Consider the following 27,615-nt stretch of genomic DNA (forward strand, 5'->3'; position numbering starts at 1 on the left):
GTGAAAATAATAACTTAAATCTTTACCTTATACCATGTATTATAATTATCTAAAAATAAATAATCTTAGCTGGATGCTAGTGACTCACATCTGTAATCCTGGCTACTCAGGAGGCAGAGATCAGGAGGATCTCAATTCGAAGCAAGATGGAGCAAATACTTCTCGAGACCCTATCTCGAAATACTCAGCACACATACAAAAGGCCTGGTGGGATGGCTCAAGTTGTAGAGTGCTTGCCTAGCAAGTGTGAGACCCAGAATTCAAATCCCAGTACCACTAAAAAAAGTAGATAATCTTAAATGTCAGAGCTTAAGCAGTGAAATTTTAGAAGAAAAATTTTAAGGAAAATAACTTCAGACTCTTTTTTGTGGGGCTGGGGCTTGAACTCAGGACCTTCATCTTGAGCTACTCCACCCTTTTTTTGTGATGGGCTTTTTCGAGATAGGGTCTCACAAACTATTTGCCTAGGCTGGCTTTGAACCACAGTCGTCCTGATCTCTGCCTCCTGTGTAGCTAGGATTACAGCCATGAGCCATGACTCCCAGAAACTTCATACTCTTGAGTTAGGAAAAATATTTCTTTCAACACTAAGAGCATGATCCCTAAAAAAAAAAGAAATTGGTAAATTGAATTTTATCAAAATTAAAAAACTTTTGTGCTTCAAAAAGACTCCATTTTGAAAATGAACACAATCCATGAGGTTTGAAAAATCCTCTGAGAGCCGCAAATAATCATATTTGTACTATTAGTAATAGCTAATGGATGAACTTCTTACTCTGAAATTAGGAATTAAAAGGAAAGACTTGTCTATGCAGCCTTTTCTTTTGCAAACTATACTTCCAAGGTAGCCAAATAAGTCTGCTTGGTGAATTCTGTGTAAGATTCTATCTAGTAAACATTATAGTAATAACAGAATTAGAAAATTAAGTTTTTGTAACTATAATGGCATAAGGTGACTTATCGATAAATGTTAAGCCCATTGGGTAAAGAGAACAGAGAAGTGGGTATTTGCAGGATCCTAAGAAATCGTCTTATGGAAAGTTGGTCATGAGTAAATAGCAGTGAGTGGATCATATTGTCATCCACACTCACTGATGAGTATTAGTCACACTAACAGTGTATGTTGTATGCCTATTAATGTGAAAGAATGTGAAATACCCAGAACCACCTACAAATCTAGAACATGTTCAGTCTAAATCTTATCAAGTCTTAGAGTTAACTTATAAGAAATATGGAGGATAGAAGAACAAGTTGACACCATAAGGAGGTAAGTAGACAGTTTTAAAGTTGAATCACTTTCCAGATCAGCTGATCCATTTCTTCCAAGTCAGTTGCTTGGAGGGAAAAAAGGTGAATATAGTTTAAATTTAAATATTCTTATGATAGAAATGGCTGACTGCAATCTATGGACCTTGTTTTACTAGAAACCATAAAGATTGTAGTTGAAAAGATGACAAATATAAAACTGACCTTTCTTTTCTTCTTCTTCTTCTTCTCTCTCTCTCTCTCTCTCTTTCTCTCTGTCTCTGCCCTGAGATCAAACCCCAGTACCACCACCACCCAAAAAAAAAAAAAAAAAAAAAAAAAAATTTGGAAGTCCAGGTGGAGTGGCTCATACTTGTAATTCCAGCTACTTGGGAGGTGGAGATAAGGAGGATTAAGGTTTGAGACTAGCCAAAAAGTTAATGAGACCTCATCTCAAGCAGCAAGCTAGACATACTGGTATATGTGTCTTGATTTCAGTTATGCAGGAAGTGCAAATAGGATCTGGGCCCATGCTGCCCTAGGAGAAAAGTGTGAGACACTATCTGAACAATAACTAAAGCAAAAAGGATTGAGCACATGGCTCAGTTGGTAAAACACCTGTCTGGCAAGGGTGAGGTTCTGAATTCAAACCCCAGTACTACCAAAAACATTTTTTTAGATGATATATAGCACCCTACATAGGAAAAATACCTTGAAAGAATATCAAGTATTGTCTTTGAATATGAAGAATTGACCATACATGGTAGCTGCCAACTTAGTTATCAGAGTTCTTCTTCAGTGATTTTTTGAAGGTTCTCTACTCCTTCTCTCACCTTACACAACCAAAGGACTTCTGAAATGAACAGTTAAAGAGTACTTATCTCATTGCTAGTTTATTATTCAGCATACTTGAGTTTTGTTTAATGTATGTATGAAACTTAGGTTTTATTTCACAGAAATTTTATGTAATTCGTGATTCGTATTCTGTATGTAGTTTCATTACAATGAATCAGTTTCATTTTAAAAAGAAGAAAGTTGTTGGAAGAGTTCTTAATCAGCCAGATTTTAGGCATTATTTTATTTTTTTGTTGGGACTGGGTTTGACCTCAGGCATTTGTGCTTGCAAAGCAGACTTTCTGCCGCTTAAGCCATACTTTCAGTCTATTTTGTTCTGGTTATTTTAGAGATGGGGTCTTGTGAACTATTTGCTTGGGCTGGCCTGAAACCACAGTCCTCTTGATTTCAGCCTCCCAAGTAGTTAGGATTACAGGTGTGAGCTACTGGCACCCGACCCTTATTTCCTTCTTTATTCTAGTCTTTGCTTCTTTTTACTTCCTTATTTTTCTTTACTTTTTTATTAGTGGCCGAAGTAGCAGCCAGACAACAGAATTTTATGTGTTTGGACCACAGAAGAATGGTGATTATCATTGTATGATACAGAGGAAAATTTGTTTTCCTTACCTAATTGCATTTATGTTGGAAGAATCACATGACTTTTGGAAAATCATAATACTTTGGGTCTCTGGTTATCTGTGGCCTCAGGACATTTGACAAGTCATTATAGAGGAAGTTTAGGCAGATTAGCAGTTTATATCAGCAGTATTTTATAAAATTGTTGTTGGGACTAATAACACCATTCTGACTGGGGAGCATTAAGTTGTTCAAGCTAAGGTTCAAATACATATATTTGAATATTCATAACAAATATGCAAACTAAAATTCTCATTGTCTTGTGTACAAAATGAGAAAAACAGGTTGAGAATAAGGTACCTTTTAGGAATGTGTCATTATGTACCTTTTATATGATCATGTAAAGGGCCTAAAATAATCCCTAACACAGAGCAAGTGCTTAATAGGAGACAGCCATTATTACTAAAAAATATTGTTTGTTCTTACTTGACTGTAATATGGTTATGTATCTATTCATTATTTCTTTCATATTCATAAATCTCACTTGCATCCTAAACGTGTGGTCACTATCAAGCTATTATTGTTTGTTAACTTCTTTGTTTTGTTTTGTTTTATAGGCAACAATTGGCATTGACTTTTTATCAAAAACAATGTACTTGGAGGATCGAACAGTGAGTAATGTTTTCAATGTGCAATTCTCTGCAGCACTCCAGGTTAGAAAACTGTGATCAAAGTTATTATCAGTGATTGTCACCATCAAAAGTACTTGGCAAAGTTACCAAAGTTAGGGCTTGAGAAAAGTTGTTATTACAGAGTGAGTTAGTTGTTCTTAGTATTCTGATTTACCTCCAAGTGAGATCCAAAGGAGAAGAAAGCAATGTTTTTTTGTAAAATCGTGATGTCCTTAGACATGGAAAAAATGACAACATAGAGTTTTAAGAGAGAATAAAAAATTTTCATGAAGAAATTAGAGCTGCCAAAGACTTTTTGAATACCACTCGAGACATTCTGAAAGACTTCATTTGAATATCACAGTTTGTGAATTCAAGATTTTCTTTGTCAGAATAGGATTCATACCAACATTACTAAAGAGGGTTATGTGTATTTATTTGTTGGATTTTTATCTTCCTTTTTATGTTCCCTGTAAATTCTGATCCCAGCCCTCTACTTCTTGAAAAGATTCCTGTCACCTTTACAGAGAATAACTTAAACACACTATTGCAGGACCTGTGTGAAAAAGAAGACATTATTTATCTCCACCTTTAGTTCTTAAAGTGTACATTTTTTCTCTTGGATGTTTTCTGTTATGTTTTCATATATAACATACCATTTCTTTAAAAGTAAAAACTTGGAAACTGCTTTGTAATGGTAAGAGAACTTGATGCTTGTTTTGGGGCTTTTCTTCCAGTATGTAGATGTGTGAAAGTAAAGAAATTTTTATGTGAAACTGTTAAAAAATATTCTTTTTGTTGCATTATCTACAGTGTCCTGGGGAGAAATGTATAAAGGAAACATAAGCACAGTATTCAAAGACCCAAGAAAGAGACTGATTTTAGCTTCAGAGAGGCTTTCAAAAAAGCATTAATTCCTTCACTGTGATGTCTAGTAGCCTGATATACTGCTCATTGACATTTATCCTGTTTTCCCTTTTATGCTTAGTGTTTAAACATCAACCGTTATCTAAAGGCGTAAGATTCAAATAAGTTTATAGGGAGGGAAAAAAGGGAAGCCATATTTCTGATTCTATGAAATCTTTCACAGATTTTTCAGTCATTTATCTTCAGAGCAAGCAATTTTTTAATATTACTTCTTTTTGAAAAGGGAATTTTGTGTTATTCTCATCTTCACTCCCTTGCAAACTTTTCGCATGAGTCATCTTCCATTCATCCTAGTGTTATTGGGTTTTTGTTTTTGTTTTTCTTTTGGGGGTTTATTTATTTTTTCCCATCCCACAGATCAGGCTGCAGCTGTGGGATACTGCGGGTCAGGAACGTTTCCGTAGCCTCATTCCCAGTTACATCCGTGATTCTGCTGCAGCTGTAGTAGTTTACGATATCACAAGTACGTATGTTGCAATGGCTTGACCTTTCTTATTTTTCTTGCTTGTTTGACTGATTTTGTTGTTAGGTTCGATTGCAATTATGGGACACAGCAGGTCAAGAGCGGTTCAGGAGCTTGATTCCTAGCTACATTCGTGACTCCACTGTGGCAGTTGTTGTTTATGATATCACAAGTGAGTGGGGGGGATTATGCATTTCTAATCTCCTTTCAACCTTTAGTTTAGCTGCATGCATGTTCTTGTCTTGTGCTTGTTTTTCTTACTGGCATGTAAAAATAAGTTTTATAGCAAGCTTTATCACAGACCAGTCAGGTCAGAAATGTTTGTTTTGGTGTTTATACCAGTGTGCTTTATTTCTACTATGCCGGGTTTTTCATTGCAGAAACTGTCCTTTGGGTCCAATTGTAAATCTTTTTTCAGGCTTCCTGTGCTGTCCCATTTTTATAGTTGAAGAAATACTTACTTTTTCATTCATTTGATCTCAGATTTCTCTAAAATAATCTACACTTAAACCTCTAACCAAGTTTTCTAAATCTTCTTTGGCTTCTGTTGAGGCTGTTAAAAGCTTCCACTAGCTCTCTTTTCTGTACTTCCCCTTCCAGCCATTCTCTCTCTAGAGAGGAAGACAGAGAAACACAATGTATGTTTTCTGTTAAGCATTTTTGTTTGAATCATATCTTGATTCTGTGACTGACTTACTTTGTTGCTAAAAAATCACACTTTAATTTTTCTCCAAGAAAAAATTAAAATGAGAAATGAAACAAAAATGGTCTTTTTCCCAAAGACCGAATAATGTCTTTGGCCTTTTAAGTGACTATAGATTTGCCATGGACATCCAGTAACCGACAAGAAAATGCTCTCTGATTAAAACTGTCCTTGTAAATTGGTTTATTACGTATGTAAGGCAGCGCTTAACGTCATTCCATAGAGTGATCTGTAATTTATCGGAAAACCAGGTGAGACAACATCTTGGACTTTAAAAACACATATATTGATTTGAGCTGGTTACTAAATATTTTTATGTATCTGCTCAATTAGAGGTCAGCTTCTAAACAGTAATTGCAATGGAAAGATTAGAAGTTTGCAGTCAGGGATTTCTTTTTTCTGCTTTTTTTTTTTTTTTGAATAGGTGCTATGTATAAGCCAAGACCTTTACTTTGGGTTGCTACTTGTTTTTCGTTTTTTTTTTTTTGAGAAACAAAAAAAATGTATGTTCATTATTATGCATTGACCAGTTTTGTAGCTTTAAAATGTTTGTGTTCACTTTAACCTAAGCGAGCAAAACTTGTATTTTTCTTTTAAACTTCCACAAATGTGGGCTGGTTGAGTGGCTCAAGTGGTAAAGCACCTGCTTAGTAAGGTGAAGCCCTGAGTTCAAACCAAGTACCACTAAAAAAATTTTTTTTAATCCACAAGTGTGGTTAAAATATTAGTAAGCTATTTCTTTAGCTGCTGATAAAGTCCTCTACTTAGAATTCAACCCTTGAAAAGAGAATTTTGTTAGAAGTAAATCTGGTACACCAAACTAATAAACTTAAGGTTAAAATGATCACAAACTAAGGAAGCAATGCAAACACAGTGGTGTTGAAAGCTATTTAAAGGCTTTACAGATTTTCTGGATGTGTTGGAACTTACTGGCTGACATACTTTGGGAAATGCTTTCTTTGTCATGTTGGTATGTGTAAGTGATCAAAAAAAGCATTGAGACAATGTAACACCATATTATCTGCCATAGCTGTCCTTCCAATTCAAAGTGTTTTATTTTTTTCTAATTATATAGTACATTGCACTTATTTGGTTATTGTCAAAAAAAAATCAAACTAAAATAAACCTCGAGGATTGCTTTCTTCAGATTTGTTTAGATCACTGACAGTTGTCAGATAAAATGGGGTTATGTTGTAGGCACATTAAAAGTGGGCTCTTAATGTGCCATCCCCCACCCAACTTTCAGGGTATTTGGATGGAGTGGTGTCCTTCACTTGGAGGCATTTTCAGTAACATTAATCTCTCTGTCTACCCTCCTATACCAGATGTTAACTCATTCCAGCAAACAACAAAATGGATTGATGATGTCAGAACAGAAAGAGGAAGTGATGTTATCATCATGCTAGTAGGAAATAAAACAGATCTTGCTGACAAGAGGTATGAAGTGATTTTGTGTGTATGGAATTTTGATTTCTGTATTAAGCAGTCTGTCATTTTTGTTCACTAAAAAATTGTTTTGAGTGTGGGGCGCATGGCTAAAGTGGTAGAGCATCTGTCTACCAAGTGTGAGGCCTGAGTTCAAAGCCAGTACTGCCAAAAATAATTGTTTTGAAGAGAGGCATTTTAATCCTTGAGTTTTATGTGCTCCTTTAGTTTGGGAACCTGGACAAGTGTAAACATTAAATTCAGTTCGTAAGGAAAAGTGACTTTTATTTTGTATAAGGACATGAAAAAGCAAAGCAAATCTTAGCTGTAGAAATTATTCATAATGATTAAATACACATACTTTTGTAGTCTTGATATAATTCAGAGATAGTATATATATGTGTTTAATTGTACAGTTGTGCGTGTGCAGTTGAACTGAATAGTGTGATTGTGGTACCTTAGTCAAATGATCAAAGCCATATTCAAGTCACAGGATGCAAAATATATTAACATTCATTGTAGAACCCATGGTTTGAATATCTGCTTTCAGCGTTCTTAAGTGATACTCTGCATATTCTTTCTTTCTGCTTTAAATAGGCCTGTCCTTAGTATTTAATAGTAGGAGCTTGTAGTGTTTATTTGTATATTCATGATTTGGATATTGAGATTTGGGTAATGAACTTGTGTTACTAGGTAAAATATTGCAGTGAAGTCTAATGTTCAAAGGTTTGTGGTGATCTTGAGCCTACTCTCTGCACACTGCACCACAAACAGAATTGATAGTAAAGTTGCAAAAAAATCCTCCTTAATTTAAAAGTAAATTCCAAATATGATTTCATGTTTTCTTTTATTGTTTTGGCTTCTTGAGACAGTATCTCACTATGTACCCTAGATTGGCCTCAAACTTGTAATTCTCCTACCTCTAGCCTTCTGAGTACTCATCTTTTTGTACATGAATTGCTGTGATGTACATCTTTACTTTATTATCTTCATTATGAAAATTTGAAGATTACAATATTCACTCCAGTAGAAAGTTCCTAGGTAACTTCATTTTTATTTGAACTTTAATTTTTTTTTAATTTATTTTGAGACAGGGTCTCACTTTTTAGCCCAAGCTGGCCTTCAACTCACAATCCTTTTGCCTTAGCCTCCCCCTGCCCAAGTGCTGGGATTACAGTATGCACCACCACACCTGATCTAATTCCTCCATTTATATGTAGAAAAAAAATGTGTATCTGAATGTTTCACTTTATAGCCAGAGTCATCTAAAGAGGATGCTTTTAAGCATCCGTTCTTTTATTTCTTAATATTTCAGTTGAGTGCACAAATGCTAGAAACTTAAGTTCAATTTGCTTTTTTTTTTTTTTGGCAGTACTGGGGTTTGAACTCAGGGCTTCCCATGGGGAGTCAGGGCACTCTGCTACTTGAGCCATACTCCCAGCCTTATTTTTGGGATAGGGTATGGAGTTTTTGCTCAGGCTGGCCTAGATGGCAATCCTCCTATTTAAACTTTCCATGTAGCTGAGATGACAGGCACATACCACCATGTTCAGCTGTTGGTTGAAATGAGGCCTTGCTTACTTTTTGCTCTGGCCTCAAACTGCTGTCCACTCAAGTGGCTAGGGTTACAGATGTGAGCCACCATCCATGCCCAGCAATATTTTTTTAAGGTAATATATCTTAGCTGTTATGGAATTACCACCTTCTCAGTAAAATCTTCCATAGTAATACCTCTCACCCACTCATTTTAAAAGAATTAAAGCTTATTTATTTTACTAAAATGATTTCTGAATGAGCTAAAGATTTAAATTTTTTTAAAGCATTAAAAGAGAACATTTCAGTAGAGAATGGCCTATTGTAAGCATGACATGAAATCATGAAGCCATAAAGGGAATGATTAATAAGTCTGAATACATTAAGATCATATTCACCTGTTAGATTGACCACGATTCAGAAGATTGATAATATGCAGTATTGTCAAGAGTTTGAATAAATACAAACTTTCCTACATTAACAATGTCTGAGTACAATTTTGGGAGGAAACAATTTGACATAATAATTTAAAATACTCACTGACTCACATCTATCTCTACTGTCACATAGAAACATGTAAAGATGATAATTTGAGAATGTTTCTTGTGCTGAGCACAGTGGCTCATACCTGTAACCCTAGTTACTTAGGAAGCAGAGATCTGGAGGACTGACCTTTGAGGCTAGCCCTGGCAGAAAAAGTTAGTGAGCCAGGCTGTTAGAGTGGCTCAAATGGTAGAGTGCTTTGCCTTTCAAGTGTGAGACCCGGAATTCAAACTCAAGTAACTGCCACGGGAAAAAAAAAAAAAAATGAGGGAGACTCCATCTCAATAGATAAGCCAGGCTTGTAGTACATACCTGTGATCCCAGCTACATTGGAGGCTGTGGGTAGAAAGATCATGGTCCAAAGCCAGCACTGGCAAAAATGTGAGACACTCTCTCAAAAATAACCAAAAGCAAAAAAGGAGTGGGGGTGTGGCTCAAATAGAGCCTGCCTAGAAAGTGCAAGGCCCAGATTTCAAACCCTAGTACTGCCAAAAAAACATTTTTTTTTAATCTAAATGTGGCTCATATCTGTAAGCCTAGCTACTCAGGAGCCACAGATCAGGAAGATCATGGTTCAAAGCCAGTCCAGTCAAGTAGTTCTGGGAGACCCCATCTTGAAAAAAAAAATCACCCAAAAAAGGGCTGGTAGAGTGGCTCAAGGTATAGGCCCTGAATTCAAATCCCGGTACCACAAAAAAAATACTTTATAACCTTTAGAAAGAAGGGAAGAATTTATTGATTGCTGCCATGTCTAAAAAAAGAAAGAAAAAACCCTGGTTCTTGTAAAGAATCATGGTTCATTTTTTAAATTTTTGGTCCTACATCTAGATACAGGGATCAGTAAGTCTTGGATAGAGTCTTTGAATATGTATTTTAAAGGATCTTCCTAGATGATTCTGATGCAGTTAAACCACAATTTGTATGATTGTCGTAGCTTCCCTCCAGCTATTTTATTAAGAGAACTTACAGATTCCCTCATGCATATACTCAGGATTCTAAATCCTTCCTGATTTCTGCCCATAATCCTTCATTGGTGGGACTTTTGGACTAGTGAGCATTCATTCAAGAAGTATTTATCTAGTGTTACTTTCCAGATACCACATTTCGAGTAGTACCTTAAAAGCAAAAATTATCATCAAGAAGCTTCAGAAAGCTTTTATTCAAGAGAGTGATCTAGACAATAAATAAGTCAATAAGTGAGGGGCAATGGCACATGTTCTATAATCCCAGCTATTTGAGGAGGAAGAACATGAGTTTTTGGCTAGCCTGGACAACATAGTGAGACCCCATGTCAGAAAAAGTCAATAAAATGCAGTGTATCTTAGGTATAGTGATGCATTCTAAGGAGTAAAATAATGCAGGAAAAAGGGGGCATGAAAAGTCAATAGTGGATTTGAAATTTTAGATAGGTTGTCAGTGGAAGGCCTCTAGAGAAGGTGATGGGTAACTTTTGAATAAAGAAGCAAAGGAAAGCAAGGAGTATGTAGAGGGGGAAGTTAAATATTTAGCTATCTTTTTCTTTGGGGTACTGGGATTTGAACTCTCAGGGTGTCATGTTCTTGCTCGGCAGGAGCTCTACCACTTGAGCTATACCTCCGTCTCTTAAATACACAGCTGAAAAAAAGTTCTAAGCAAAGGGCTCAGAAAATGCAAAAATCTTTCTTCAGTAACCCACTTACTTTATTCAAAGAATAGCAAGGAAACCTATACAGCTGGGCAAAAAAGGATGATGCAAAGAATAGTAGACAGTAAGTAGATAATGAAGGCCAAGTCACATAGGGTAAAGTAGAAATTCTAAATGAGATCAGAGGATTTTAGTAGAGGAGTTACTTTTCATTCATCATTCTTTGTTCTTTTGAAAATAAGGGAGGAAGAGTAGATAGGAGATCAGTGAGGAGGCTAATTTAAGGCTATATAATCCAAGCAAGAAATGGTCATGACTTGGAGCAGGACAGTGATAGTTTATATGATGATAAGAGGTTAAATTCAGATTTATTTTGAAGGAGAGCTGTTAGTATGTACTGATACAATGAATGGAATATGTACTGATGGATGGATTGTACTAGTGTAAGAAAAGGAACAGTCAAGGATGATACCCATATTTTTGACCTGAGTAACTATCATTAACTGAGACGAGAAAGGCTGCCTAAAAAGACTGATTTGGGAGCGAATATTATGACTTCAGTTTTGATCATGTTAAGTTTAGAATGGCCGTTAGATAGATGGATGAATTTGGAGTTCAGAGCAATAGGCCGGGCTAGATGTACAAGTTTCAGTCACCAGCATGGATGCTGTTTAAAGTAATAAGACTTCGTGAGATCACCAAGAGAGTGATTGCAGATAGAGAAGAAGTCTAAGGAGTACATTTTAAGAGTATCAATTATTTAAAACAAGGTTTCTTAACCTTGGCACTATTGACATTTTGAACCAGATAGTTCTTTCTATCTGGTTCAAAATGGGGGACTTTGCTATTCATTGTAGCAACCTCAGTGACTTATACCTATTAGATATTGGTAGCACACACACCTATACACATTGTGGCAACCAAAATTTGTCCCACAATTGACCCTGGTTGAAAACCACCAATTTAAAAGTTAAAGAAATAAGGAGAACTGGTTAAATAAACAGAAAGCAAATAGCCTCAAGGTAGGAGAAAAATCAGGTAGATATAATGTTCTATAGATAATTCAAAATGTTTCAAAGAGAAGACAATGATTAACTGTGAAGATGCTTTTTAAGAGGGGGCTGTTGGTAAGTGGTAGAGTACCTGCCTGGCAAAGTGTAAGGCTCTGACTTCAAACTTCAGAGATGCAGAAAAAAAGAAAATGCTTTTTAAGATCAAATAAAATGAAAACTTTTTAACTATTGGAATTAGAAATTGGGGACTTGCCTAGCATGTGCAAGGCCCAGAGTTCAAACCCCTACGCTGCCAAAAAAGAATGAAGAATTTGGAAGTTATTAACAGTGTTGACAAGTAGTAATATTGGAGTGGTGGGGTTGAAAAGTTGACTGCAACTGGTTCAAGATAGAATGCCCACCAGGTACCAGTGACTCACACCTGTAATCAGGAGAATTGAGGTTCTTAGCCAGACTGGGTGAGACCCTATTCAAAAATACCCAACATATAGAAGGACTGGTGAAGTGGCTGAAGCTGTAGAGCATCTGGCTAGCAAGCACAAGGCCCTGAGTTCAAACCCCAATACTGCCAAAAAAAAAAAAAATTCTACCTTCTAAAGTTACAAAATCAAAAAGATGACCTCACATATAACAGAAAAAAGAAAAAAAATCCAATCACAGCTATAACATATACTACCCAAAAGTCTACCCTGGGAAAACTTTAAAATACTAAGGAAAGGGTGGGAGGTGTGGCTCAAGCAGTACAGCACCTACTTTCCAAGCACAAAGTCCTGAGTTCAAACCCTAGTCCCACAGGAAAAAAAAAAAAAAACTAAGGAAAGACTCAGTGTAGATGTAAGTGTATAGACAGACATTCTGCCTTTGTATAGGAAAACTTGAAAGTTATTTATGTTTATTTCTAATTTAACACAGTCCAATAACCAAATGCTATTAGCTCTTTTTTCCCTAGAGTTAGACTAATTGTTTGTGTCAAGAATAACCATTTCTTAAAAGCCCTTAAAAAAAAAATCCTAGATACTCAGCAGGTGCGGATCATGTTTAAGGCCAACTCAGGCAAAAAAGTTCACAAGCCAAGACCCCATCTCAACCAATAAAAAGGTGGATGTGATGATATGCAGTGCATGCTATGCCAAAAGATAAATAAGGAAATGAAATCAGACCTGCCCCAGCATAAATATGAGAACCTGTTTTAAAATAGCTGAAGTAAAAGGGCTGGGGGCGTGGCTCGTGGCAGAGCACCTGCCTAACAAGCGCAAGACCCTAAGTTCAGACCTCAGTAGTAGGGGGGAAACACACCTAAGTGTCCTGATGAGTAGTTGCCTTTCCAAGTATTAAAATATTTGTAAAGCCTCTAAGAGTACCTGCTTCACAAGCACAATGCCCTGAGTTCAGACCCTAGTCCTACCAAAAAAAAAAAAAGATACATTGGTAAGAATACAAAGTATGTATGTATAAGAGTATTTGCTGTAGCACTGTTTATAATATCTAAAGACTGTTAAGTAAGCAACCCAAATGTCCACAAAAGGAAAATGATTTGATAAATTTACCTATTCCTTACAAAGGAGTAATAGGCAAAGTGTCAAAAGGAATGTGGAATTAACATGGAGTAAATCTTTACGATATACTACAGAAAAAGGACTGAGTAGTTTGTAACATGCTACAATTTAAGAGGAAGATACGTATGTTGTATATACTTTTTTTTTGGTGGTGGTGGTGGGGTTTGAATTCTGGATCTCTCACTTAGTAGGCCAGTGCTCTACCACTTGAGCCTTGCCCAACCCTTTTTGCTTTACTTATTTTTTTCAGGTAGGGGCTCACTTTTTCTGCTCAGGCTAGCCTGAACTGGGATCCCACATAACTGGGGTCATAGGCACATGCCACCACACATAGCATGTTTTTAGTTGAGGCAGGATCTCTAACGTTTTCCCTCACTCGAGCTGGTCTGGAATTGTAATCCACTGCACCTGGTGTATATACACATATTATTAAAAACAAAACATAAGCTGGTCATGGTTACAACTGTAATCCCAACGCTCAGGAGGCAGAGACAGGAAGATCACAAATTTGAGGCCAGTCTGAGCTGTATAACAAATCCCTATCTCAAAGAAACAAAGGGTTAGAGCTGTCACTCAATGGTAGAACATTTACCTAGCTAACACAAAACCCTGGACTTGATGCCCAGCACCGCAAAAAAGATAAAAACAAAAACCAGAAAACCAAAGTGGAAAGTCTAAAGAAAATCTTTACTTATGAGGAAAGGGACAAATTAAGGAGAGCAACACAGAGGCTAAACTTCTTTTAAAATAGCTTTTTTTGTAGGTTGCATAATTTTAAAACCAAATTAAGTAACATAAAAACAATTCCTAAAAATGAAAGTGGAAATATTTGAAGTAGTCTAAAAACACAGTAATTCTCACTGTACATCTAAAGAGAATTATGTCCCAGGATAAAAAGAACAGCAAAAAATTCTATTTTAGTAAACATGTTGTTGCTTGTTTGAAACTATTATGTGCATTCTGCATAAAGTGAAAGAAATATATAAGAGCAATAAAGAGCTATAGTAAGAGCTATAGTTCTGAATAAAAGTAACAAGTACTTATATGAATTCATGGCTTTTTAATGCTTTAAAATTTTTAAGGCTGGAGGCATGACTCAAGTGGTAGACCATTTGCTTAACAAATGCAGGGCTCTGAGTTCAAACCCCAGTGCCTTCAAAAGATTAATATTATTTAGCTAAGTCTATTGAAAAGACCTCATCCAGGAGAAATAAGCCCAGACTATCATCTCTAAATACCATTTCTCTTTAAAGGAACCAGGGCCACTCTAAGAAGTGAAAGATTGGGACATGGGGTAGAAAAATGGGAAGAAAAAAAAAATGAGCCTGTAATATGTAAAGCACAGACACTGTTACAACACCACTGGGGTTGTGTCGAACTTAGTAACCAACTCAAAGCTCTAATAGTCAAGATAGAAAAATTCGAGAGTGAATAATTGCTACCAAATGTTTTAAGACCTTCCACCTTCTCATTCCTCTCCCTTCCCCGTAAGTACCACAGGATAACCAAAGAGTTGAGAAAGTTTTTCTTTAAAGAAGTATTTCATTGCTGCAAAGAGTATTAGGAAAATTGGCAGAACCTGAATAAAATCTATAGATTTAATGGTGGTGTGATTTTGATAGCTAATTTTGCAATTTTAATTATTCTGTAGCCATCTAAGAAACTGTCCTTATTAGGAAATTCACAGTACTGAATATCGAGATAAAGGAGATAATCTTGCACTTGAAGAACTCACCTTTTGAAGCATATTGCTAATTATATTGTATCATAAAATACCCTCTGAAAGAAATGTTGAAGTATTACTTTGTATCAAGAGGTTTTACAATTCTTGCCTTTGACTGACTTGTTCCATATATAGAAATCCACCAATTCAACCTAAGGAAATAACCCCCAGTACACAAAATATTAAGCACAAAGATATTTGGAGCAGTGTTTTTCACAATAGTATAAAATTGGAAAACATTTATATTTCTAACAGTTTAGGAATAAACGTCCGTAGCACATTGACAGATTATCCAGCCATAAAAACTATTTTACATAAAGTTTAGAATCACAAAGGCTAAATTGCTTGATTTAATATTAAGGGAAAGAATCAGGTAATGTAAGTTTTGGTTTTGTGGAGGGATTTTTTTTTTGGAGGCAGGGGGGCAGTACAGGAGATTAAACCCAGAGCCTTGTACAAGTTAGGCAAGTGCTCTACCATTGAGCCACATCCCCAACCTGTAAGTTTTTAAAGGTGAAGCTGGGCGCCAGTGGCTCACACCTGTAATCCCAGCTACTCAGGAAGCAGGAGATCAGGAGGATCATGGTTCAAAGCCAGTCTGGACAAATAGTTTGTGAGACCCTGTCTTGAAAAAACCCATCACTAAAAAAAAAAAAAAAAGGGAGGGGTGCTGGTGGAGTGGTTCAAGGTGTAGGCCAAGTTAAAACCCCCGTATATATGTGTGTGTGTGTGTGTGTGTGTGTTCCTGGCAATTGAACCCAGGGTCTCACCCTAGGCAAGTGCTCTTCCACGTGAGCCACACCTCCATCCCCAGAAGTGTACATATTTTAAGCATACTGCAGATTGATAAATTTTCAAATTAACTTTCCTGCGTAACCAGCATCTTTATCAAGAAAAGTTTTTTTCAGAACTTTGTTTGCAATCGTTAACATTTTTTTTTGGTGTGACAGGGGTTTGAACTCAGTGCTTCATGCTTGCAAAGCAAGAGTTCTTCTTGTACAGGTTATCTTTTTTTTCTTTTTCTTTTATTATTCATATGTGCATACAAGGCTTGGTTCATTTCTCCCCCCTGCCCCCAACCCCCTCCCTTACCACCCACTCCGACCCCTCCCTCACCACCCCCCTCAATACCCAGCAGAAACTATTTTGCCCTTATTTCTAATTTTGTTGTAGAGAGAGAGAGTATAAGCAATAATAGGAAGGAACAAGGGTTTTTGCTGGTTGAGATAAGGATAGCTGTACAGGGCATTGACTCACATTGATTTCCTGTGCGTGGGTGTTACCTTCTAGGTTAATTCTTCTTGAACTAACCTTTTCTCTAGTACTTGTTCCCCTTTTCCTATTGGCCTCAGTTGCTTTTAAGGTATCGTACAGGTAATTTTTTGAGATAGGGTCTCAAGAAATATTCCTGGGCTGGCCTTGACCCGCAATTATCTCAGCCTCCTAAGTATCTAGATTATAGGTGTGAGCCGCCTGTGCCAAGCAGCATCTTTCATAAGTAAGAATTTGTCTTTTAAATTTTTTTCTACAGGCAAGTATCAATTGAAGAGGGAGAGAGGAAAGCCAAAGAACTAAATGTTATGTTTATTGAAACCAGTGCAAAAGCAGGATACAATGTAAAGCAGGTAAGTATCCTTTAAGTATGAGATGATGTGACCATATTGAAAAAACATGAAATAATTTTGTGTGTGTGTGTGTGTGTGTGTGTGTGTTAGCAATGCCACGCTTCATGATAGAGCAATGTGTTTTCTAATGGTAAGAAAAATATAAATGTGGCATAGTTTCGGGGACAAAGATAAAACACTTGCCAAACTTCAGATTACACGGAATAACTTTGGCATGATTACAAACTTTTAAGCTTTCCATATTCTCAGTACATCTCTACCTCATTTTACAGGTAAGCTTTTCTTATTTCAGAGTTTGATGGCAGCTCTGTAATCAATGAAAGCAAGTATTTGCTTTTTCCAAAAACACATTCTGATTACTTTATCAGAATGCTAACGTTTAAACAGCGTTTACAGCAAAGACTATGTTGCAGGAAGGAAGGGGACAGTAAAATTTAGGTACACCTCACATTTTCAAGCTGTTTTCTGCAGTGCCAGTCAGCAAAACTCATTTGTTTGATTGGGAATATGTATCAGAGTAGTAGTCTCGGATTTATAGGATTTATGGACAATGTACTTTTTAATTGAGAATGATCAACAGAGAAAGGGATCACTCATCTTACCTCTAACTGTGATAAATGACTCTCTTCTGTGTTTTCATAGATTCCAACCCTCTATGAGACCACTCTTATCTAATTTACCATAGTATATTGAAATTTTCTCTTTCATCAAAATTTTATATTCCTAGAACCTACCAATGTTATGGAATATAGTAAGTAATAAGTAGCTGAACCTGTAGGAGCCATAGAAAACTCAAGATTTTGAATAATAGAAGTTCTGTCCCACTACAAGAATATCTTTTTCTGGGTTAATGTCTAAAAAAGGCATTAGTGTGGTTCTTACACCCCAAAGTTCTCCTTTAGGCCTAGAAGCTCTAAGAGTCATCAGGTAGTCTGTAGAGAGCACTATTGATAGCTAGTATCTTCATAATGTTTAATTGCTTCCAAATTTAGATAACTCCTAGGATGTTGAGAAATAGGGTATGTCATTAATTTATTATTTAATAAGCAGGGGTTTTTTTGGTTTTTTTACAACTTTTATTAAAATAAAAGTTGTATATTCTAATCTGAAATGCTCCCAAAATCTGAATGCTTTGATCACCTACTTGATGCCATAAATGGAAAATTCCATACCTGGTGTCATGTAGTAGGGCAGTCAGAACACAGATACACTAAAAAAAAGTTGTATTAAATTGCCTTCACACTATATGATATAGAGGGCATCTGAAACATGAACGAATTTCATGTTTAGACTTGGGTCCCATCCACAAGATAGCTCATAATGTACAATTTTTGGTACAAAGCTGCCTTCTACTTCTTTTTGTACCTTCCTTCTTAGCTCACAAAATCATTAACATGTTTTTCATTTTATAGGTAGTATCATAATATATTAGGTTTTTATTTCAGTTTTTAAGAGACTATATTTTGTTAGCTTATATAATTCAGTGACAGAAGAAAAAAACCGCGTGACCCTCAAGTGAGAGAACTGAAACCAAGAAGAAAATAAAATCTTACATTAAGCCAAGCACAGTGGCCCATGCCTACAATCCCAACTGTTTTGGAGGCAGAAATCAGGAGGGTCATGGTTCAAGGGCAGCCTGGGCAAAAAGTTAACAAGACCTCATCTCAACCAATAAGCCAGGCATGGAAGTGCATACCTGTGATCCCAACTACTCAGGAAGCCACTAGTAGGAAGATCACAGTCGGAGGCTGACCCTGAGAAAAAGATGAGACCTACCTTAAAAATAATTAAAGCAAAAAGGGCAGGCTGAAGGTATGGCTCATATAGGATAGTGCCTACTTTGCAAGCATAAGGCCCTAAGTTCAAACCTCAGTACCGCCAAGGGGAAAAAAAAAAAAAAAACCACACACACATTTAGTCCAGGCATAGTGATATATACCTACATATATATAATCCACCACTTGGGGGACTGAGGCAGGAGGATCATGAGTTTGAAATCAGTCTAGGCTAAATAACAAGACCCGTCTCAAAAAACAAATAATTATAAGCACATTTAAATAAGTAGTGTAAATTTTCTCCTTGCAACTGACAGTGGTTAGTCATATAGACTATGTTTCTGTTATGTGGGAAAATGCCTTGTTGATTTTTAATGCATTAAGTTAAAAGTACATTATTTTTTATGGGTTGTCTATTCCTTGAATTTTTTATAAAATACCACCTCTTTCTCTTGCCTTCATCTCTGCTGAAATGAAAAATATGTTTAATATACATTTAGCCAGATGGCCAAGTATTAAAATTATTGAGGCCCAAGCTGAATATCATTATGTAGAGTGAATTTTTGGGATACAGAAATAGATCTAAAACTTTATCCTAGAAACACTGTCAAATGTTTGATATAGTGCCACAGCATGGGTCACAATACTTACTGCTGCCTATTTGCAATACTAAATAGATGATTGTTTTCAGCTGATGTTGGTGAGGAAACTTCTTTTTTCTTTTTTTTGCTTATTTCCCATAAAATATGCTTTCCTTCATACTCCGTGTCCTTTATGAATGGATCAAAGGTGACTTATTAATATGTATTGTAGGTTCTCCTGGTGCATGAAATTTTGAACTGACAAAATTGGTATTCTGCTTTTAATTCACTAATGCTAATACACCAGAACTCAAAAAGATTAGTTATTTGAAACTGGGCATTCTTATATAGATTGAAAGACCTGTCTTATGCAGTTAGTTATTTTGATTTGATATGTTGGTAATTTATAATACTACATGATCAGTCAGGCATGGTGGTGCATGCTGGAAATTCAAGCACTTTGGAGGCTGAGGCAGGATGATTGCGAGTTCAAGGCTAGCTTGGGCTATAACCTGTCTCCAAAAACAGAAAAAGCCTACATGGTCTTTGATCATGCCAATTTCTGTCATACCACAAATGATGTTAAGGTAAGCATTCTGCAATTCAAAATTTAGTAGCTGGTTTGGGTTGAATAGTGAGGCTAGGGCCTTACTTTGGCACATATCTAAAATGCTACTGAACTTTATAGAACCAAGACAATTACAGTCTTGGTTGCTCTTCCCCAATCAGTCTGTCTTCTGTGTTCTTAGCCTATCAGGCTATTGTATATAGCTGATTAAAATTTTACTATTTTCTCTTCTTTCCCTTTCCCTATATGTATTACACACTGTTCTAGTTCCTCATTTCTGACTTTCTGTTCATTCTGTTCCTTTTCAGTTTAAGCATTTATGGAGTACTTCATACAATATGTTTTTCAGCCAATTGATTTTTTTTTTTTGTAGCACCGGGGTTTGAACTCAACAACCTCACACACTTGCTAGGCAGGTGGTCTTACTGCTTGAGTCACTTGGCCAGCCCTTTTTTGTGATGGGTTTTTTTGAGATAGGGTCTTACGAACTATTTGCCTAGGCTGGCTTCGAACCTCAATTCTCCTGATCTCTGCCTCGTGAGTAGCTAGGATTACAGGCGTGAGCCACTGGCGCCCAGCCCCAACTGAAATTTTAAAACTGCTTTAAACCCCAACTCAGAACTCAGATAATCACCTCTTGGAGACTTTTCCCATTGTTCTGAAGAAGGCCTCCTTACATGTCTGTATTCTCACACCATTTTCTACTGGCTCAGCTTGTAGTCACATTTTGATCTAAGGAATTGAGTCCATCTCTTGCCAGATTAAGAACTCTTGAATTAAAACAAAACGAAACACTATCTTGTTCTTTTCTGTATTTCTAAAGAGCCTGAGAGATGTCGTAAGTTAGTAGGTGCTTCTGGGGAGATACATCACATGTCTTAACTAAAAGAGAAATAATTGAAATTATCAGGAGTTTCACCACCAGTCTACTCAGTAAGTATATGCCTAAGACTGGCACAATATAAAAGAGGTATGAATCTGTCAGTCCTTCATTCAGTATCTGTTTCCACATGGTTCTCAAACGTCTTTACCAGGGATCCAGGAATGGTGGTTCGTACCTGTAATACCGCACTCTGGAGACTGAGGCAGAAGGATGGTGAGATTGAGGTCAACTTGGGCTACCTGATGAGCACTAGGGTAGCCTGAGCTATACAGTGGGACTCTTTATTTTGGAAAACAAAACCAAACTGTCACCAATGTGAGACTGGGTTTAATTAAAACATATCTCATAACATACCTCAAATGCAGCCAACCACTTCCACTGAGATTCATTTAGATAATGGCGGAAAGGCCAGTTGTGTTGGATTTTAGAAGTCTTATGTTAATCTCTAACAGCACTTTTCTAAGTAATTGTTCAGGCTAATTTTGAGTAGACTCACTTTCACTAAATATAATGCATTTGAATTTGGAACCTAAACATATATGAAAGATAGAATGCCACCGTACTATTTTACTAAATGAATGTTATGTCCTTTGTCTGAGCTTCTGTAGTACTTAATGGCTCAAATGACATTTTGCCGCTTGCTTCACAGCTGCTTGTTCACTTCTTGTTTGACCAGTTAGAAAGCAGAGATCATGTCTTTATTTACTTTGTATTTGGCATGCTTTTCATATAATACTCATGTATAGAATGAGTAGACATTTTAATATGCCTTAATGATGCTAAAGTTGAAGTGAGGAATAACCTAGAAACTTGCAGTCTTATAACTTGCACGTCCTGTAACTTGCGATTCTGTTGTCATCCACCTTGATATCATCTCTCTCCCACAGCTCTTCCGACGTGTAGCTGCAGCTTTGCCCGGAATGGAAAGCACACAAGACAGAAGCAGAGAAGACAGTATCCTTTCTTTTCTTCAGAAAATTTTACCTGTTACTACTAGTCCTTAGAGCCCTACTTGGTTGGCTAAGGAATATTGTGCTATTGCCTTTTACAGCCAGGGATTGATGACTTAAAATGCACAGAAACTCAGGTCTTGTATAGCACACGACACATAGTTATCCAAGTACATTCTTTGAAGCCTGCTGGTCACTGTAATTATTTAGTGAGAGTGATTTTTTTATTGTTCGGGTGTTTTTGTGTTTTGTATTTTTGGTGGTACTGGGGCCTGAACTCTTTGAGTACTTGTCAGGCAGGCGCTTGACAACCTTTTATGGCTTTAGTTTTTTCTTTTCTTTTTGTTTTAATTATTTTTCAGACCTGGGGCTGGCTCACACTGCCTTCCTACCAGCTCTGGCCTCCTGAGTATATCACCACACCTGGCTTACTGATTGAGATGGGATCTCTCACTCTTAACTTTTTGCCCAGCTTCAGTTGTGATCCTTCTAATCTGTACCTCCTGAGTAGCTGGGATTATAGCATCTGCCTGCTTTAGTTATTTTTTTTGTTTAGATGGGATCTCATGCTTTTTTGCTGGCCTTAGACTGTGATCCTGCTTCCTATTCCTCCAGTGTAGCTACAATGCCCAGGTTGTTCTTTGAGGTAGCATCTTGGTTTTTTTTTTTTTCTGCCCTGGAACTGTGATCATCTTATCTTTGTCTCCCCAGTAGCTGAAATTAGAGGTGTGAGCCACTGTGCCTAGCCACTTAGTTGCTTTTTAATGAGTAGGAAACTCTTAGAATCCCTGCTTCATTTTGAGTCCCGTTGACTCTGGGTTTTTTCTCCCAAATTATATCATATTTTCTTTTCCTACTTTTTCTAACATTGAAGCTTTCTACTTGGCACAGGCAAGAAATAACTCAGGGGTAGGTATATAATCCCAACTACTCAAGATAGGATCACAGTTTGAGGACTGCCAGGGCAAAAGTTAGATTCTTTCTTAGAAACAAGTGGTGGACTGGAGGAGTAGGTCATGTGGTAAAGTACCTGCCAAACAAGCATAGGATTCTGACTTAAAAAAAAGCCATATGTGGTGATGCATGCCTGTGGTGCCAGCTACTTGGGAGACAGAAGTAGGAGGATTGTGGTCCAAGTTTCGCCTGGGCAAAGTTACCTCGAGATACTAACTGAAAATCAAAACTAAAAGCAAAAGGACTTGGGGCGGGGGGATCTAAGTGGCAGAGCACTTGGAAGCTCAAGGCCTTGAGTTTAATCTCCAGTACTACAAAAAAAAAAAAAAGAAAGAAAGAAACAGAATGGAGGTTTATTGTAGTGTGTAGTTTCAGAACAGAACATAATGAAACACATCTAATAAAAAGTTATTTCCAAGGATTCTGAATTTGATGTTTTCGTTGTTTTATGATTTACCTTATAGCATTTTTCAGTGCTACAGAGTTTCAAGCTAGAGTTCATAATATTTTATATTCAGCTCTACAAACCTTTACTACTTTTAATGACATAATGTGTTCTACTAAGTTGAAGTGCTATTATTTGTTAATTTGCCCCTATTATTGGAATTGTCTTGTAGGCTATTGTCATAGTTTTACTATAGGTGATTCTATAAAGAGTATCATTTTCATATGGTTTCTTGCTCTTGCAGAATAATTTCCTTAGGATAGATTCTCTTGAGTAAGATACATATCTCATTCTGACCATGCTTACATATAATAGATACAAGCAAATTTATTCATTAGAACACCTCATATGGTGAGGTAGCTATGTAGAAAATAGTGACTGTTGGGCTGGATGAGTGGCTCAAGTGATAAAGCACCTGCCTTGCAAGCATGAGGCCCTGAGTTCAAACCCTAGTACTACTAAAAAAATAAAAATAAGAAAAAGAAAATAGTGACTGTGTAGTCTCTGAAGACAAATAGGGAAATAGGGGTTTGCCAAAGAAGTCATAGTTCAGCAGAATCAGAATTGTACTTTGCCACTTGTGACTCCTTAACTTTTGTTCCAGTGATTGACATAAAACTGGAAAAACCTCAGGAGCAACCAGTCAGCGAAGGAGGCTGTTCCTGTTAATCTTCCATGGCATCTTCAACCCTTCTGCAAAAGCTCACTGCTTTGGCCCCCATTCTCTTTCATTGACTGCAGTGTGAATATTGGCTTGAACCTTTTCCCTTCAGTGATAACGTATTGCAATCCATCATTGCTGCCTGTCTCGTGGAGATGGTCTATTAGCTTCACAAGCACAAAAAAGTCAGTGTCTTCATTATTTATATTACAGAAGAAAGCCAAAATATTTCAGCATAATCCAGTGATGACTTTAAAGAATAGATACATTTTCTTAACATTTTTCCTTTTTTAATGTTATGATAATGTACTTTAAAATGATGGAAATCTCAACAGTGTGAGCGTGCTTGGTTAAGGAGCTGTATATTCACCGCAGCATTTGCCTACCTACTTGCTCTCTGATTTTCTTACCTCTACTTTACTCCCTTTCCCTGTTGGTACCCTCCCACAAAACACATGAGGTGGCAAGCAGCAGTCTGACCAAGCCCATTGGAATAATCCTTTAATTTTACTGATTCCACTTGCTCTAGGCCATGGGACAAGATATCCAAAATTATTCTTACGCACTGATAGGAATTACTTAGACCTTTGAGGTTAGAACTCAGCTATCATGGTGGGCAGTATTTGAACGAGGAAAGGGTTCTGGTGTATCTTTAAAATGAGTCCTAAAGAATCTACTGAGTACTTACAAGTAGAGAAGTATAAAATGTATTTCTGACCAATAGATTACCCTTTCACATGTGCTTTATTAGATTCTGGGAGAGAAAAGTAACCAAGTGCTTCAGAACAGGTTTTTAGTATTCATTAATTTAATTAATGATAAAATCATAAAGTTCTATTGAACTATTTCTCCCAAGATTTTTAAATTGTTGAGGTAGTTATTTCGTTTAAAAAAGAAAAAATCTTTTTAAGCAATAGATTTCACTTGGGTTTTCTTTTTTAAAAATGCTATGCAGGCAAGGCATTGTAACATTCAAATTCCTTTAGAAGAACCAGTGGAAAAGTTTGAATTTGACACCATGGTCAAAACTACTGTAACTAGTAGAAATAATGATAATTAAAAGCTTACCAGCAAAGGAATATTTATAGAGTAGCAAACACTTTGCTGTGAACACTTAAAGTCAAACTTGAAAATGGAAGTAATTTTCTTATAAGTCCTTAAAGGCAGATTAGAAGAAGCATACTTTGAAGAGGGAAAGGAGAGAATGGAAATAAAAGTCAATATTGTGCAGATTTATGCCTTATTTTTTAGCATTTTTTAAATGTTGGGTCTTTCAGACTGGTTTGCTTTTAACTAGATCTGTATAGTTTAGGTAATTAACTCGTGATTTAGTTTTATATTTAAGCTATAATTAATCTTTTTCTTTGGTGATATTTATTTCTTTGCCCTTTTTTTTAAACTTTGAATTTCTGGGTGTTTTGTTGAATCTGTTTAGAGCTTCATCACCATGGCAATATGTATTTCCCTTAAAACATTGCAAACCAATATACTAGGAGTGCGCCCTTTTAATCTTTACTAGTTATTGTGAGATTGCTGTGTAACTTAATGAACACATTTGTAAATACATTGTTTGCAAGGGAAATTTTTCTGAGTTACAGCTCAGAAAAAGCCTACTGAATTTATGTTGTAAGCATTACTTAACACAGTATAAAGATGAAAAGACAACAAAAGTAACTTCATACTTCTTTATCTCCTCATTGTAACAAAACCCTTAACTGGGAAAATCTTATTCCCCTCTTTCTCTTCCTCCTCCCCTCCTCACTTGTTGTCACCTCATAATATTCAGAGAGCACTTGATTATGGATCTGAATAGAGATGCTTTCAGATAATCATTAGCCCACATACCCATAACTTATACTCAAAGATGGGATGGAGTTGTAAAGTGCTTTTATAATACAATATTGTTAAAAGCAAGGATTGGCTCTTTTGTTTTATTTTGACATAGCATGTCCTGAAATAAACATTAATTCAATATGGCAGATGGGTCATATTCTTTATTTGGAAGTAGTTGTGGTTTCTGAAAAGGGGGTGATTGTCTTCCTACACTGTTGGATTTAGTTATTTTTATGTATCTCTAACAAAGTAGCCATTATGTTGCTTTATTATTTACTTTTTTATTTAGCTTGGAGTTCTTCAACTGAAGCAGTAAAATGTGTTCATAGTCCTCATTTTTTAATGAACACAATTTTGTTGCCAAAATATATATAAATACAACATGAAAGAAAATCATTATTGACTCGGTTTCCCATTCCTGCCAAGTGTTGAATTAGCACATTCTACTTCTTCCCTCCCTGGAACTATAAGGGGAACGTGGAATCCAGAAAAATAACAAACAAGAACAAATGTGAAAAACTTGCGAGGAGTTAGAACTCTTTTAAGTTGGGGAACTGGGAAAGTGGCTGCAATTTGAAAGACATCCCTGCTCTAGGTAGTAATGATATACAGTCATGCTCAACATAACAACATTTTGGCCAATGATGGAACATGTATAAGATAGTGATCACATAGAATTATAATGAAGCTAAAAAATTCCTGTCAACTAGTGGTATTGTAATATCATAGCATAACACATTCTTCACTTGTCTGCTGATGTAAACATGCTCTGTGCTGCCCATCATAAAAGGATAGCACACACAATATATAAACTTTAATTTTTCCTTGAATAGAGGCTGGACCTAAGTGACTTGCTTCTAAGAAATAGAATATAGCAAAAGTGTTGAGATAATCTCAAAGACTGTGGCTTTTGTATTATTCTTAACCATCTAACTCTCTTACCTCTGTGTTCAGCAACCTGCCTATGAAGAGGCCAATGTAGCAAGGAGCTGAGGGCGGCCTCCAGTCAACAGCAAGTGAGGAACTGAGGTCCTCAGTAAACAGCCCACAAGAAACAATGAAGAACAAGCTGCCATGGTCTGAGAAAGATTTGCAAATCACATGTTTGATAAAGGGCTAGATTTCAACATATATGAAGAACTCTCATCATTTGATAGAAAAACAATCCAATAAAAAGCAGTCGGGAGGGCTGGTGGAGTAGCTCAAGTGATAGGGCGTCCTGAGTTCAAGCCCTAGTATCACCAAAAAGAAAAAAAAAAAGGCAGACGCTGGCACTGGTGGTTCACACCTGTAATCCTAGCTACTCAGGAGGCAGAGATCAGGAGAATTGTGGTTCCAGGACAGCACAGGGAAATACTTTGAGAGACTCTGTCTTAAAAAAGCCCATCACAAAAAAGGGCTGGTGCATTGACTCAAGGTGTAGGCCCTGAGTTCAATTCAAACCCCAGTACTGGGGGGGGGGAAAAAACAGGCAAAAGATTTGCCCAAATACTTCAAAACAAAGAAAAGACATGAAAATATACTTGACATTGTCACTGTGAAAATGCAAATTAAAGCCACAATAAAGCTGGGTGTGATTGGGTGATTACATAACCTGTAATCCCAGTACTCAAAAAGCTGAAGCAGAAGGATCTGATGTTCAAAGCCAGCCTGGGCTACATAGTGAGACCCTGTCTCAAAAAAACAAAAACTCATAAAAGTCCTAATGAGATACAACTACACACATTAGAAAAGCTAAAATTAAAAAGAATAACCATACCAAGTGTTGTGAGAATGGGAGTAACAAACTCATAACCAGCCGCTATGAGATTTTGGAAAAAAAGCGTGTCAGTTTTTAATGTAATACACATTCACATAACCCAGCCATTCCAAGCCTAACTTTTCCTACAAGTGAAGTGGTATGTCTATAGAAAGGCTGTATACAAATGTTCATAGCAGCTACGTATATTAGGTAAGAACTGGAAATATCCTAAATGCTCATTAAAAGATGAATGTATATACATTCATACTTTGGAATGCTTTCAGTGATGAAAGAATTGATAACATATAACATGGATGAATCTCAGAATAACTGTCCTTAGTGAAAAAAGTTTAATAAGGAGTATCTTATGATTCCATTTATATAAATTCTAGGAAATGCCATTAGTATAGCTCACGGGTTGCCTGACGATGCAGGAAGAGTAAAAAGAAAAAGGACATGGAGAAACTTGTGGGTGATGGGTGTGTTTATTCTTTGACTGTGGTGATAGTTTCACAGGTATATACATATGTCAGAGTCTTATCAAATTGAACACTATAAATAATGTGCAATTTTCTATCAGTTATACCTCAGTAAAGCTGTTAATATGTAATAATCTAATAGAGGAGGGAAATTTTACTAGTAAAACTTAATTATCCTGAAGAGAAATTGGTATCTAAACTATTGATTATTCTAATGTATACATATCTCTCTCTCTGCTTATGTAGATCTTCCTTTATTTTCTCCTGACAGTCTAATATTTTTA

The 27,615-nt window shown here is 36.5% G+C and overlaps 1 protein-coding gene across 5 annotated transcripts in view; it reads left to right on the top strand.

Moving 5' to 3' along the window:
• The window catches only part of Rab6a (RAB6A, member RAS oncogene family), a 62,708-nt gene extending 37,453 nt beyond the window's left edge, over positions 1 to 25,255 (top strand). For 3 of the 5 annotated variants that reach the window (XM_020176714.2, XM_074083441.1, XM_074083438.1), the window contains exons 3-8: positions 3,273 to 3,326; positions 4,611 to 4,716; positions 6,745 to 6,856; positions 16,368 to 16,461; positions 21,156 to 21,222; positions 23,222 to 25,255. In XM_020176714.2, the coding sequence (XP_020032303.1) occupies positions 3,273 to 3,326; positions 4,611 to 4,716; positions 6,745 to 6,856; positions 16,368 to 16,461; positions 21,156 to 21,222; positions 23,222 to 23,286 (498 nt within the window). In that variant the 3' untranslated portion in view covers positions 23,287 to 25,255. Of the gene's footprint in view, positions 1 to 3,272; positions 3,327 to 4,610; positions 4,717 to 4,782; positions 4,889 to 6,744; positions 6,857 to 16,367; positions 16,462 to 21,155; positions 21,223 to 23,221 lie in introns of all 5 variants that reach the window. The other 2 variants (XM_020176713.2, XM_074083436.1) reach the window with 1 other exon arrangement.
• Positions 25,256 to 27,615: the final 2,360 nt, after the last annotated feature.

This window comes from Castor canadensis, chromosome 1, assembly GCF_047511655.1.
Source record: "Castor canadensis chromosome 1, mCasCan1.hap1v2, whole genome shotgun sequence".
In the NCBI taxonomy this organism is placed as follows: domain Eukaryota; kingdom Metazoa; phylum Chordata; class Mammalia; order Rodentia; family Castoridae; genus Castor; species Castor canadensis.